The sequence below is a fragment of the Stenella coeruleoalba genome (assembly GCF_951394435.1).
Source record: "Stenella coeruleoalba genome assembly, chromosome: 6".
In the NCBI taxonomy this organism is placed as follows: Eukaryota; Metazoa; Chordata; class Mammalia; order Artiodactyla; family Delphinidae; genus Stenella; species Stenella coeruleoalba.
The window spans coordinates 73,041,615-73,057,566 of record NC_137151.1 but is presented as its reverse complement, the minus strand read 5'-3'; the positions used below and the strand labels follow the sequence as shown (position 1 = coordinate 73,057,566).

Below are 15,952 nucleotides of genomic sequence, written 5' to 3'. Positions count from 1 at the left end.
GCAGACCAGCAGTCATTACAGATGAGATATATTCATGATGGTAAATGATGTCTGTGCTTCCCTCTCGTTCACACATCTGGTGGCCTCTCCATGTCAGTTTCTGGCATTCTCAGTATGGCACAAATTCCACACAGGCACATTATTGCATAATAACAACGACTGTGTACAGCATTTAGTGTTTTTATTACATATAATGCAGCTTAGATTAAAAAGTCAACAGAGGTATTATTCTGACTGTAGTACACTCATTAACATCTTCAGGAACCCAGGGTTCCACAGAACGTAGTTTGGAAAACATTGCCCTGTATACTTGCATTCTTTTACATAATTTCAGTTATTACTGGTCAAGCCACAAATCTAACATCCTCCCGGAAAATTTTCCTTGATATTGTTAATTTGAACAGTGCTCAAGTTTGCATTTCCACAGCTCGTGGCAGTGCTCAATAGGCATGGGGGGGAGAAATGATGGAAGGGAGGGATGAAGTGAGGAGTCTTACTAATTCTTATGGCATTTCTGTAAATTTGACATTTGTAGTGAAGTAGTGAAAGTGACACAAAGGAAAATTCACAAAATCATTTAACATAAAATTCCTTGTTAAAATCAAATATGGATTATTTTAAATTATTATTGTTAAGGGTAGAGTTAAAACAGATTTTCCAGTAAGATTTTGTAAGTAGGAAGTGTGTTTTTGTTAAGAAACATACTCTGAAACTACAACAATAGTTACAAAACACTAACACTGAGTCTAGATGTGCTCTTTTGCTACACTTAAACTTTTGTAAATTCTCAATTTATTTCCGGATTTTTCTCCATCCTTAGGTTTAATTCTCCCTGGTATCAAGCATCTGGTCTGCTTAGTTAGGGGGTGCAAGCTGGGAAGGTCAGTGGAATTGATTATGCCATGGCGTTGGCATCCTATCATCAATTTTGGTCATTACCTGGTTATCTGCTTTATGTCTGCCTGCTTTGGGGCCTAAATACAACCTAGAGTTATCCTCTGGATCATAGAGGGTCTATCATTTCTACCCATGGAGTTGATTATTTTACATGATAAAGTAGCTGCTTATAATTACCTCACTATTGTTCTGTGATTAAGGTCACTTACCCCTTCTTAATGAGGGTAGGTAATCCTGCTATGAGTGTACTTTTGCAGGGTTTGCTTGCAGGTAAACTGATGTTTTTCTCTTTTCTTACTGCCTGCCTTGGTGTTCTGATAGTTTCAAAGAAAGCATGGAGAAATCATCATACTCCGACTGGCTGATAAATAACAGCGTTGCTGAGCTGGTAGCTTCTACAGGCCTTCCAGTAAACATCAGTGACGCCTACCAGGATCCCCGCTTTGATGCTGAGGTAAGAGGAGGCCTCTGGTTGCAGTCTTAAGGTTCGGTTGTTACCCTGTTGATGGTTTGCTGGCTGAAGCAAAAAAGGGACATCATACAACTCAAGAGCAACCCCTGAATTTACTGGCAATTCTTCTAAATCTTTCCCCTGTGATCTGAGTTTTAGCATCGCCTACTGCTGACTGACAGGAAAGCTTCCTGTCTCTACACTGATTTGTGGCAAAATGGCTATATAGTTTAATTGCATATGTTTGAATCCCTGCCAATTATATTGTACATGTCTCTGAACTTTATATAAACTGAATTATACTGTATGTATTCTTCTGTGACTTGCTTTTCCATTCAATATATGTTCCTAAGTCACATGAATTTGTAATTCATTCATTTATTTTCACTGCTGCAAAGTATTCCATTGTATGAATAAGTGTCACTTTTTTTATCCACTGTAGTATCGATGGAAATTTGGATTCAGTGTTTCACTGTTACACACATAACTGCTAAAGACATTCTTTAGTCCTCTAGTCTGATGCTCTTTTATGATTGGGGGCATTTTGTATTAAACATATAAGTAAACCCATGCATTAAGTATACTCATGCACATTTTATATTAAACATAGTTTATATTAAACTATGAAATGGTTAATAATAAAAATGTGTATATAACATAGTTATTTCCCGATAGATGTTAGTACAACTACCATATTTTATAAGATTGCTCCCAAGAAAGAGTACGTTGGCTTCTGTTACTGTTTAATGTTAATTATGTAGGCGCATTGTGCTGATGTACAGAATATATTAATATAGATTCTGACTTGGCAGAAGCCTAACTTTTAAGGTGGTATAGAGTAGCATCCAGATAAATTTACATTAATTTATAAAATGTCTCTAGGGGTGTGTGTGCACCCATATGTGTGTGTGGTGTGTATTCAATAAATTGCAAGATTAAATTACTACATTACAAAGCTAAGGTCTGAAGAGTAACAGGAGTGTTGCAGTGAGGACAGTGGTGTGTTCCAGGAAAGGCTGAGAGAGCATGAGGAGTCTGGGAATGGAGATGAGTTAATGTAGCTGGAGGGCCAGGTTGATGAGGTGGGGGAGGGAAGTAGGGGGCAGATCGCCCAAAGGCTTTGAAAGCCCTGTTAAGAAGTTTGAGTATTTATCGTGGGCAATGGGGAAACACTAGTTGAGTTGCATATGGGGGAGAAGCAGGAGTTATACTTTAGAAAGATCACACTGGCTTCAGAACAAAGGTTAGATCAGTAATAATAACTGAACATTTAATCAGAAATGAGAGCTGGTCTACGACTCTGGAGACAGACAAGGATTCAGTCCTAGTCTCTCAGACTCCACAGCTCTGCCTCTGAATCCTGCCCTGTGCTGTCTCCAATGTCTGGGGTGGGACACAGCAATGGTTGGGAGGCTGGAATCCAAGTCAAATGTATAACTTCATTCAGATCTTTGCAGATGTCTGCATGGAAAGCTTAAATTCGTGAAATTTACCACATCTCTGTGGCTGCCTGGAATTCTCTTTCCCCAGGCTACATCCTCTACGTATTTTCTATTCATTCTTCAACATCAAGTGGAGATGCCTGTATCTTGGACATCCTTTCATGAACTCCCTTTCTGAGTTGGGTGTCTCTCCAGTGTGCTCTCTTAGCTGCCCCAATGCTCACCAGCCTCTAGCTCTTGTCAGTTCTGATGCAGTATTTCTGAGCTTTGAGATACCCTCCCTGGGAAAGTACACAGTCCAGAACTTCTTTAGTTCTCCTCCTGTAAGGAAGAATACCATCATCCCTGGTTCTGTGACTAACAGAGCAGAAATGATTTATAGGTGTCAATATTTATATGCATTAACATTATAATTGGGTTAGGATTGATGTTATGAAGTTTTGCCTTCTGCTATGTTTCTTTCCTTCTTGACTTTAGAGAGAGGATACTGAAGAAAAGACCTCTAGACACACACTTTTATGAAGAAATGTTCTCAGTATTCTATTACTAACATCAGTAACAGCTGAACAAACTGAAAGGCTAGCTATGCAGAAAAAAATCATTAATTGCCAATTCATTGTTACAAAGTCAACATATTAGATTAGAGGTTAAGAGATGATGGTCGATTCCTACCCCAAATTATAGTGCTAAATTTGGTATGGCTTGCTATTATTCTGCTCTGAGCTTTGGGCCATAAAGTCAAATTCTGGGGTAGCAAAAAGAGTCAACAAATTTACACCATTTTAAAAGTTGGTTCATAAGACATATGCAAAAGTGTAACAAAACATGATAAACACCCACCACCCAGTTTAAGAAAAAGAATACAATCATTACCTTTGAATCCTTGTACTGATCTTCCTTAATCCAGTCTCCTTTATTTCCCACACACTATCCTAATTTAAATTTAACATTCCTTTGCTTTTATATATAGTTTCATCACATATGTTTGAATCCCTGCCAAATATATTATTACATTTTTTACATATTATTACATATTTTACATTTCGCATGTCTCTGAACTTTATATAAATTGAATTATACTGTATATCTTCTTCTGTGGCTTGCTTGTTCATTCAACATAAATTCCTGAGTCATGTGCACTTGTAATTCATTCATTTATTTTTAGGACTTCTAAGTATTACATTGTATGAATGTGTCACTTTATCCACTGCAGAGTTGATGGGCATTTGGATTCAGTGTTTTGCTGTTACATGCATAACTGCCAAAGACATTCTTGTCCATGTCTCCAAGTGCACATGTGCAAGAGTTTTTGTAGTGTCTGTACCTAGGAGAGTGACATGCTGGGTCATAGGCTACAGGTATCTTCACCTTTAACAGGGAATAAAAAGTTCTTGACCAATCATTACTTTTTTTCTTATGAAAAACAGTATATGTCTCAAGAATACTTCTTGCTGATACAATATAGTGAGCCTGAATAGCCTATATCCTTATGTCTACAGGCAGACTCCTACCACATCTCTTCCTGATTAGCGATATAGCCATTTTATATCTTCCTCCACACACTGCTCCATTCCAGTAAGACAGCCTGCCCGCTCATCTATAAAAAGAATGTTGTGGGCTCTTGAGCAAAAATGCAACAGTTAATTCTATGGGACTGAGCATAAAAATTTCATGCCCTGATCCAGTAGTTAGAGGCAATGATGTCTGAAGACAGTAAACTGTGGTAGTTTAAGCAGTGACCATTTTGTGAAGTCACTTTCTTCCCTAGTACCTAGACCATCATTATTTCTTGACCTTCCACCTAAAATGCTTCCAATCTTCCACACAACTAATACCAGATTTTAAATGCAAATCTGAAGATGCAATATACCATGATTTTTACATGTTCTCTTTGTGTGGTACTGAAATATAAAATTACTTTATGTTCCCCTTCTCATGCTGAGAGGGAAAAAATTGGAAAAGAATTAATCAATACAGATGGAGGTGAGAGAGAATTCTGCCTAAATATAGGTAGTTAATAGATTTGTCCTGCAAATGTGTGTATGTTGTGTGTGTGTATGTGTGAGTGTGTGTGTGTTATGTATCACACCAGGAAAAACAAAATTATTTATCTGCTTAGGCTTCCTCCCTTTTCAAGAATATTTTGCCTCAGTGACAGGTGTCAACTGCTTATGTTAATTAATGAATGAAACAGACTCCAGACTGAGCCACAGAGCTCTCCCTCAAGAAGTTAAGAGGCTTGAACCTTCTCCTTACAAGCCTGATATAAGATGGTGTAGATGATATGATAAAGATAATCAATTCAGATAGTATCTTTCATTAACATACTAAGTATTTCCCTCAAGATAAAAAAATACAATGACAAAATGGAATTGCTTCACCCTTTCACTAAAGGTAATTCTAGAGTTATCCTAGAGACAGAGGGTACCTTTTAGAATTGTGCTGTCTTCTTGGAAAGGTTTACATCCTCTCTTCTTGAGTCTGGTATATGGGTCCATAATTTCTCCCAGTAATCATAACTAAGTAGTTGTTTATCAGTGATAGAATATAAGGAAATCATTTTTTTTAATCTAGGATTAATGGATTATCTCCAATAGGTATCTCCACTGGGAAAACTATGTGCTTTTTTGTTCTCTACATTCACTAAGTTCCCTGAATAATTTGAGGCTGGTTAACAAAAATGATAATTTGCAGGGAGGTTTCATGGGGAATTCTTTTCAAAGCATTTCCTATTTTTTCATATAGATTTTCTCAACATAACTCTATATCCTGAGCACTGGCATCTATCCTAAATTTCTCAATGGCTCAGTGACTAATTCTGGCAGTTTGAATTCTCTTCACTGAACATGAAGAAGGACACCAATTCATTAGACAGCAGGGACCTGGGATAGAGCCCCCCAAAGTGGATTGGCCTTATTCTGGGGTTTCATACTGTAGATATATCACTTTCAGTTAATAGAAATATTAGAGATTTCTTTCATTTACAGGTGAGGAAACAGAGGCTCAGAGAGCTGAAGTGACTTGCCTAAGGCCACACAGCTTCCTCAAGACAGGGCACAGAACAGACTATGGGCTTTCTGATTCCTAATTCAGTTCTCTCTCCCTGAGTGGCCTCTCACGGGGACCAGCTGCTCAGTGGCTGCCTGGAAAACAGTCACCACTCTGTCATTCCTCTGTCTACACTGGTGTAGGAATTTATGTACGGCAGACCTATCTTTTTGTCCCAGCTGCCCTACTCACCAGCTGGGTAGTCTTGGGCATACTACTTGCATACATAATGTAACGAGTAAAATTCTATATAACTATTTTGTAAATCATGCAGTCCTATAAATATATAAATGTCAGGTGAAGATTTTAGTCTGGTTGAGGACTAGTTTTTCGGTTCTTGAAGGATTGCTAGAAGCAGGTCCTTTTCTCTAAATGAGGAGGTCTTTACACAGAACTGCAGACCAGCAGACCTTGATCATGGACAAGCCAATGTCAATGTTCTTTTTCTCCAGAGACACATGAGGAAAGAAGAGGAAAGTCTCTAGCCAAAGAGAGGAATAAAGGGTGACTGTTGACAGCAAAAAAGGGATGGTGGCAATAATCTGATAACTTGTAGGTCTTCAAGAAAGCCAGATCTTTTCCTGTCTGGTCAGAGGAGAAACAATAGCAGGTGTTACCTACAAAGGTGAATAAGGCTGGATGCATGTCCTATGGCCTTGGGCGGCTCTGGGGAGATGTTCACCATATCCTCCCCTGCGGAGACCAGCAATATGCTGCCCTGGCTCTTCACGAGAGTGGCTGGCCAGTCATCCAGGGGCCAGGTTACCCAAGCACATTTAGGTATGATCGGATTTTAGGGGCTGGCTATACTGCCCAGGCCCAAGCAGCCCACCAGTCCTTAAATCATAAGGCTAAAAGCCAGTGCCTAATAAGAGAGAATTTATTCCATCAACATTTGCTTTGGCTATACAAAGTGGAAACTGCATTTCTCATTTCTGTGTCTTTCCTACCTTGTGGTAACTTCTGGTAAGTCCTCAGAAACTCTGCCCAAAGATATGCAGCAAGAGAACGATCCTTATTTTGAAATCTCAGTTGTGAAACCCTTGGTCTTCCTTTTGATAGAAGCTACAAAGGGGTGTCTTTAATGTGATGTAAACCTCATCCCAGGCACTTGCTGTGAGGGCTACGGGGCAAGTAATCATAGTTGTTTACCTGCTGTGTGTTCTCTTTGTGATTGTTTTAAATATTTAATGGTGTTCCCTCCTTGTGGTGAACAGAACGACTTAGCAGTGAGGCACAGTGATTACTTGCCTTCTGTCTGCCTGTTTGACTCCTAGAGAGGTACCTGCTGGGCTTGATAGCATGCATAGTTTTAAGGCCAAACTCCTTGGTTTATGGGTGGAAAATTATGACAGAGTGGTTATATAAGATAGTCACAAAGCCAGAACCAAATTTCTGAGGTTTACATTCTGCAGCCTTATGAAGATCACTGTATGCTAATTCTCTTACAAGATTCTGCAGTCCTCAAAAAGGAGCCAAGACAGAAAAGACTGACTAAATGTAACTCATTATATTTATTCATAGTGGCTCAAGAAACACTCACATTCATGGGTTATCATGCTAGTGAGTTTTGTAGTCTAATCAGTCATTTGCTCCGTGGTAGGGGTATTCATGCTTGGCTCCTAAAGACACGGACAGGAATATCATGTATATTAATTTTCTGTTGCTGTGTAACAAATCACTACAAATTCAGCAACTTAAGGCAAACACCTGTTTATTATCTTCTGTAGGTCAGAAGTCTGGCATGATGCCTAGGGTCTCACAAGGCCTAAACCAAGGAGGTGGCCCCGTGGCGTTCTCATTTGGTCCTGGCATTCTTTTCAAAACCCATTCAGGTTGTCGGCAGAACTGAGTTCCTTGCAGTTACAGACTGAGCTTCCCATTTTCTTACTGACTGCTGGCCAAAAGTCTCTCTTAGCTCCTAGAGACTGCCCTCAGGTACTACTAGCCATATGACCCTCTCACAACTTGGCAGCTTACTTCTTCAAAGCCAAAGGGAGAAACTCCAGTTGGCTCTCACAGAGGCTTACATAATGTCAGGAGTGACACACGAGAGGCTGTCCCATCACAGCCTTATAACATAACCTAATCAAAGAAGTGACAGTCCTATCACATTCACAAGTCCTGCCCACACCCGAGGGGAGGGGATTATACCAGATTTGTACAAAGTAAAGGGTGGGCAGGTGTGAGTCTTAGAGGCCATATCTTTAGAATTCTGCCTATAACACTATAATAAAGACCAAAATTGAGTCCATACAAAATATCCCATGAGATGATCTGTATGTCCTGATATGGAAAAAATGTCCACAAGAACAAAAGCAAGTCATAGAGAAGTATGTTTAGAATAATGTTTAAAAGTATGTATAGAATAATATATGTGGGTATATATACATATATATGCACATATTTTTCTAATAGACAACAAACTTAACATGTCCAAAACAGAACTTACAATCTCTTTTCTGCCAAGCTTGCTCCTCTGTTTCCCTATCTCTGTTAAGGCAACTCAGTTCTTCCTAATGCTTGTGCCAAAAATGTTATAGGCATGATTCTCTCGTGTTGCACATCTAACTCATCAGGAAGTATAATTGGCTCTACCTGCAAAATTTATCCAAAATCTGACCATTTCTCACCACTCAACTGCTACCACCCAGGTCCAAGCCACCATCATCTCTGGACCATTTCATGGCCGTAGCTTCTTAATCTACTTCTCTGCTTCCACTCTTCCCCTCCACACTCTTTTCTCAATACAATACCAGGGGTTTTAAATTTTTAAGTTATATTGTATCACAAGTCAGCTCACAAAGTTCTCATAGTCTCCTTACTTCACTAGAGTAAAATCCAAACTCACCATTCTTTCAGAGGTTTACAGTGCCCTACATGATGTCACCTCATTTTCTATCCTCAGCCCTCATTCATACTTCTCCAGCCACACCAGTCTCCTTGTTACTCCTAGAACATGCCACTCATACCCCTACCTCAGGGCCTTTGCACTGGCTACTCCTCTGCTGAAATACTCTTTCTCCAGTGTCTGCGTGGGTCATATCCTCATCTCTTTATAGTCATCGTTCGAATGTTACCTGTTAGTAAGGTGGTATTTCTAATCCCTTTTATCCTGCTCTATTTTTTCCCCATAATTTTTAATACCTTCTAACATATAGTTTATTTATGTATTTTTTTGTATTGTTTACCATCTGCCTTTTCTCACTGGAATGTAAGCTCAAAGAAGGTGAGAATTTTATTGGTTTTGCTCACTGATGTATCCCCAATATCTAATAAGCATTATTATTGAATATTGTTCAATATTATTGAATATATTATCTGTGTTATTTATGAATAATTATATATTGTTGAATATTATAAATTGATGTATGAACATATTACATATTTGTAGGAAAAGATCAGGAAGAACTTATCCCAAACTGTTAATAGTTGCTATCTCTAGAGATGGCAAGATTACAGCTTTTGATTTTGGTTTAACTTGAAAATTTCACGAGTGCATATATTGTTTTTGTAATTAGGCAAAATTATAAAGAAGTTTTAAAATGTTAGACCTTTTATATCTTATGTGAAATTATATTTTACCAGGCTATTATGAGCCCTCTAAAAACTATAAACTGTTACTCAAAACCAGAATTGAAATAATGCAAGATCTAAGTAAACTAACTTGTCTTGCTGTATCTTTGGGGAATTCAGATGGATTACTTTCTATTGCCCTCGTCAGCAAGGAGTGTTTGTTGGATTTTATTCTAACTAATATCCTTGTCTGAGACTGTCCCAACAGCATGTACATAAACTGCATTTGCAAATGACCTGACATTGGGTCAGGTGGCTTCTTGGAGTGCATACTCTATTTACAAATACCTTCACCATGAAACAATTATTCTGGCCTTGCTTTTAGTCAGCATTGTGCTTATGAACTCAACTCCCAATAATTAGTTACACTCTAGCACATCATCTGTGAAGCTTTCTGCCCTTTTTTTTCATACTAGATCAAAGAACACCTTAAAACAAGTATACGAATGCACAACAAGCTATTATTTACTCAATATAAGGTATACTATTCTGTTGCTTAATTTAGTATTTCCTTCCCTTTATATAGTTATGGAAAGAATTTTCAGAGCCATTACATGCAGGGTTTCTTTTCTGCCTGCAACAGAAATGAACAATTGGACCCAACATTTAAATAGGAAAGGTTCAGCAAGGGGAATGGCAGAAAATAACTAAAAAGTAGGGCAGGCCTTATTCATGGATGGTTTGGTGGTCTATGTGTTACAGATTCAGGAGTGGCGGAAAACCCATCAGCACCCAGGTCTCCTCTGCCATGGGGGGCTGATGCCCAGAGTTACACAGTTAAATCTAAGATATCATGATGTTAATTCTGTCACTCTTCAATCCCATGCAATTCTTCCCTGTGACGTTCTTTCTCTGATTTAAAAAAAAAAATTTTTTTTATTAAAGCCTGTTACAGACAACTCAAAAATTCTTACCCTTGTCCTGTAGCACTTAAGGATAATGGGACTTCAGGCTCTGAGATCCTTTGACCTAGAGCATTAAAGCCCCTTTCGCCTGTCAGATCTTCACAGCAAAGCACTTCTGCAATCTGGGATGCTGAGTGCTAGCCTGACAGGACAGCTCCTTTTCCATTCTTTGTAACGCCTTCTGGTCTATCAGTTATGCTTCTGTTACAAAGGGAAATGTGGGAAAATGGAACCATTAAGAGGTAGGGCTGAAATGCACTCGCTCCTGGTAATCTCTCAGTTGCTGATACTTAGTGTAAACCAGGCTGAGAGCCTTTCCCGAGAATGGGATTTGGTAGGGAAGATTGGACAATGGATATAAAATTTCCAGATGACCAGGAGGGTGAGGAAAGTTAGGAGGATTACTAAGACTTGAATAAGTTGTACAATGGGGAAGCTGTGGGTAGTGAAGACAAATAGGGGGCCATGGTTCTAAGAGTCAAACAGACTTTGCTGCATTGATAGTGGAAGACAACGCATCGGCTCTAAGTCCAAAGGTCAGTTATTATTTAGGAGTGCTTTCGTCAGGAATTTAAGGAATCATTTGTAGGCAATGTTCTAGAAACCTATGTGCAGATGAGGTTGGCATAAAGAAATGCCTCTTTGTTGTTTCAGGGAAATCAGGGGACTGACTCAGAACATCTCCTCCCTCACTTGTCCTAGTACCAGAATTTCTCACCGGTAGATTGGTGTTTGGGGGATAAAGTACTACTTTAGATTACTATTAAAGTTGCACATATTGTTCTAGGGGAAGAAAACACATTGCACATTAATGAGTAGTATTACGTTATCACCAATTCTTTTAACATTCCCTTTGACTGCCTTAGAGAGTCTGGAAAATATGACAAGTATGTTTTGATGGCTCCATGAGGTAAACCATCTTAAATTATATCCATTAACTGGAAAGACCCAGTGAGGACAGAGACTTGGAAAATTTTTAGTATATACATCTTTAATTGGAAAGAACTAGGCACCCCTAGATAATGTATTTATTTTAATGGTAGCCTCCTGGAAAGGCTGCTTAGTCTCATATGGTCTAATATTTGGGACTCTAATAATGTGAATTTTAATCTTTATCTTTCCAGAAACAACAGCCATTGCCACAAATAGACAACTAGAGGATTGCCTCAATTATCTTAAAATTGGAAAATTCACTCTCATCATACTCTGCCATCCTTCCTTCTTCCCCTCTCCCACCTTGTTGGGCTCATCAAGCTTGCTAATCGTCACCACCCCCTCTTCCCTGTGCTCATAGCCAGTTAGTGCTGGCCCCACTTCCCTTCCTCAGCCACAGTGGGAATGGCTTAGAAATACCCTCAACATCCTCAGTCGCCGCTCCCCTCCTCCTGGGCTCAGCCCGTGCGAGACTCTAGCTCTGCTCTCTCAGTGTGGCCTTCCTCTTCTCCAGAACTAACCACTTTACTTCTGTTCCTGATCCCATTCCTTCTTCCCTTGACTATCTTTGCCTTCAGTTATCCTTCTGTGTTACTAAATCCAATAGCCCATTTTCAGCGCTTATCCTGTTTGACTATTGTGCAACATTTGACACTGTTGTTCCCCTCTAATTCTATTTAGAAAATAACTTTTTCTCTTGTGTACAAGTAATTCATTATCTAAAATTTAGAAAATAGAAATAGTAGTTTAAAAAACTCCCATAGGCAGAGTTCTTTCACAGTGTATACATGTATCAAATCATAATGTTGTACACTTTAAATATGTTACAGTTTTGTCAATTATACCTCAATAGAGCTGGATGAAAAAAGGATCAGTGGTTGCCAGAGGGATGGATGGATGAATAGGTGGTGTACAGAAGATTTTGAGGGCAGTGAAACTACTCTGTGTGATGCTGTAATGGTGGATACATGTCATTATAAAGTTGTTAAAACCATAGAACATACAGCATCAAGAGTGAACCCTAGTATAAACCATGGACTTTGAATGATAATGATGAATCAGTGTGGGTTCATCAGTTGCAACAAATGTACCACTCTAGTGGGGGATGTTGATAGTGAGGGGTGTTGATGTGCATGTGTTGGGGCAGAGGGTATATGGGAACTCTCTGTACTTGCCTCATTTGTTATGAACCTAAAACTGTTTTTAAAAAATAAAGTTTATTTTAAAAGCAAAGAAACAAACAAAAACCCCCATGGACAAACAATTCAAAGGCAACTATTATGGTTATAATTTTTCCAGGATTTTCCAATGTATGTAATATATGTTTGTACACCCACAGATGCCCACACTACTATCACTTAATGTATTACAATTTTCCCTGTTTACAAATATTCTTCTATAGCATGATTTTAATTAGATGGATAATATTCTACTGTGCTATGATTTACTTAACCAACTCCCTCCAGTGGAATGTTCAGGTTATTTCTGATATATCATTATCATAAATAATGCTATGATTCATACCTTTATACGTAAACTTTTGTGCATAGCTATGATAATTACCATAGGATAAATTCCTAGACATAAAATTGATAAGGCAAAGGGTGTTTGTACTTCTTAGACTCTGGATACACGTCAATAAATCTATTTCCAGAAAGGCTGTTAGCAATGTGTTCACACATTAGGAATGCTATAAAGCCTGAGCTGAAGAATATGAGCTTTGGAGTTCTTTTCCATCCTGCCTTCTTTTTCCAGTCCTAAATATTGTGTCCCCTCAGATTCAATTTTTTCATCCTTCTTGTCTTTTTATTGGACAAGCTCTTTCTTGGTGATTTTACCCACGCAGTTAATACGAGGGGCTCCTTCGTCACTCTCCCTTCCCCTTGCCCTCTCAATTGTAATGTGTGTCAGCTTGAATTTGGAATCATTTCCCTCAAACTTCCTGTGTTTCCCACCTCAAGGAGCTCCACCGCCCTTCCTCAAACCAGGAACCTCAATATTATCTTTTGTAGGGATGGGAGAACACATACTCCTACCTCCCTACAACAAAAATTCTTTTGGGAAACTACACTAATTTTTTGGTAAGCAAAATTATCTTTTACTTCACTGACAAAGAGCCTGAGGTTTATTTTTGTCACCACTAAGCCTCTCAGGCTGTCTCTCTCCTTGTTTCTGTCACTCAGTGCATGTTCCCTTTCTTCTTGCACTGTGACCTCTACCCTCAGCTGCTTCAGATTTCCCAGGAGAGGTTAGACAGGGGCTACAGTTGTCCCAAGAGCTGGCAGAGCCAATTGTGCCTACTGCTCAGTGCTGGGGCGGGACCGCCCGACAATTGTGTATGACCCTCAGCAAAACAAAACACACCCAAGCATCCTAGTGCTACTCAGGCCAGCCCAAGTCTATAGATTACACCTCCCAGGCCTCTCTAATATTGACTTCCTTCTCTTTGTGCTCACTGATATTGCTGTTATTCAGACTCTCTCCTTAGGGAGAGGAAGAAAACCACTTTGTTCTTTTGGAAGATAACTTTGATGGATGTGTTTGTGATTGGCTTCCTTTGAACCAGTCTTTCCACTTTCAAAGCAGTCAGTCTCTCTAGGTCTTATCTGATAAGGGAAGATGTTAACAGTACCTACTTCATAGGGTTGTTTGAGTAAGTATATGCAATAATGCATGTGAAGGTCCAGAACAGGGTGCCTGATATCAAGTGAGCATCTAGTAAATGTTATCTTGTTATCATCATTGTCACCCTCATCTTTGAAGACCCACTTTTTAAGGAGCTAAAACTGCTACAGATTTCTCTAAACACAGTCAGTTGCTGGCTTTTCTGTGGTATTCTGAACGTTCTTTACTTGGACACTTATTTTATCTTAACTACTTCTGTCTTGACTAGACTGTGAGCTCCTCAAGGGTAATAACTGTTTGAATTCATTTTTATATCCTTAATACCCAGCAATGTGTCTGGTGCATAGGAGGTGGTAAATAAATATATAATGAAAGAGTGCATTGATGAATGATTTATGCCCAGGCTTTTGGCTTTTTTTGTTTTTTTCTGGAATTCTCAAAAATCAATTGATGTAATTTATGCTCTTAGCAAATGGAAAAAGAAAAAAATCACATGATCTAAAATCACATATTAAGAGGCATAGAATTGAAGAGTAAGATGACATGATAATATGCCTAGAAAATCTAAAGCACTACAGATATTAAAGTTAATAATTGAATTTAGCAAGATTGATGGATCCAAGTTCAATATACAAAAATCAATTATGTCTCTATATGTCAATTAAAAGCATTAGAAAATAATAATACCATTTATAATAACACGAACTTTTAAAACACCAGGTACAAATATAACAAATTATATGTAAGACTTCTGCATAGAAACTATAAAAGTTGGCTTAGAGAAATTTTTAAGAACTCTAAATAGAGGGATATTATAGATTGAGAGACTCAATGATGTAAATATGCCAAATTTCTCCCAAATTGACTGATAAATTCAGTAGAATCCTAATAAAAATCTCAGCAGTGTAAGTGTGTGTGTGTGTGTGTACTTCAAGTTGATTCTAAAATTAATATGGAAATGCTAAGGGCCAACAATGGTCAAGACAATCTTAAAGAAGGAAAAAGTTGGAGAAATTACACCACCAGATACCAAGATGTATTATAAGACTTTATTATTCATGGCAGTATGGTATTGGTATAAGGGTAGACACATAAATCAATGAAGTAGAACAGAGTCCAGAAACAGATCCTTACATATATGGACACATGATTAATGAAAAAAGTGGTACCAGATAGTGGTGGGGAGAGGCATTTCCCCTGCCCCACAGAATTAGTTCTGGTCCAGTTGGATATCCACCAAGAAAAAAAAAAAAAAAAGAATCTTGACTTTCAGCTCACACTATACTCAAAAATTATTTTCAGTTGGATTGTAAATCTAAAAGTAACAGTTAAAACAATAAAGATTCTAGGGAAATAATAGGAGAATATCTTCATGAGCTAGGAATAGGGAAAGATTTCAAGGAAAAGATCAAAAAATTACTTTAAAAAACAAACTAATATACTGGTATCAAGAGTAGAAGATATCTGAAAAATTAATTCCTCAGAGGAAAACCAAAAAAAAAAATCCAAATATAAAAATCCAAATATAAAATTTAGGTGTATAAATTAACTTCCAACTTCAACAAATATGTAGCTCTTAACTCCTACAGTAAATGTTTTAAAATAATAAAAAAATCTTTTATCCCAATAACCATAATCTAGAACCTCAATGTTTTATTTTTTCTCTGATTGGATTGGGATGACAGGTTGACCTTTCTCACTAGAAACCAAGGTCATATCAATTCACTAACACCCTTTCAGTCTTTAGTAGCTCTTATCTAGCAATTCAAATATGGATCATTGGTTTTAATATTAAGTGGAGCTTGTTACTGAATGACATTTGTCTGATGCTGATAATTATACTTTTGTATTTCATATATATCATCTCCTGACAATCTGTTAGGGTACAGAAAGATTGCTGAACCCTTATCTTATCTTATCTTTCGTGACTTTTATTTTTATATGATTTTGCAACATATGTAATAAATCAGTAATGTTAGAAATATAGAATATTAAAAGTAAATACATGGATAAACAACAAGGTCCTACTGTATAGCACAGGGAACTATATTCAGTATCCTGTGATAAACCAGAAT

The 15,952-nt window shown here is 38.0% G+C and overlaps 1 protein-coding gene across 7 annotated transcripts in view; it reads left to right on the top strand.

Annotated features, from left to right (window-relative positions):
• Positions 1 to 15,952, top strand: part of PDE11A (phosphodiesterase 11A) — a 466,258-nt gene that overhangs the window by 263,152 nt on the left and 187,154 nt on the right. For all 7 annotated transcript variants that reach the window (XM_079923541.1, XM_079923542.1, XM_079923540.1 and 4 more), the window contains one exon: positions 1,219 to 1,351. In XM_079923541.1, coding sequence (XP_079779667.1) covers positions 1,219 to 1,351 — 133 coding nt within the window. The remainder of the gene's footprint in view (positions 1 to 1,218; positions 1,352 to 15,952) is intronic.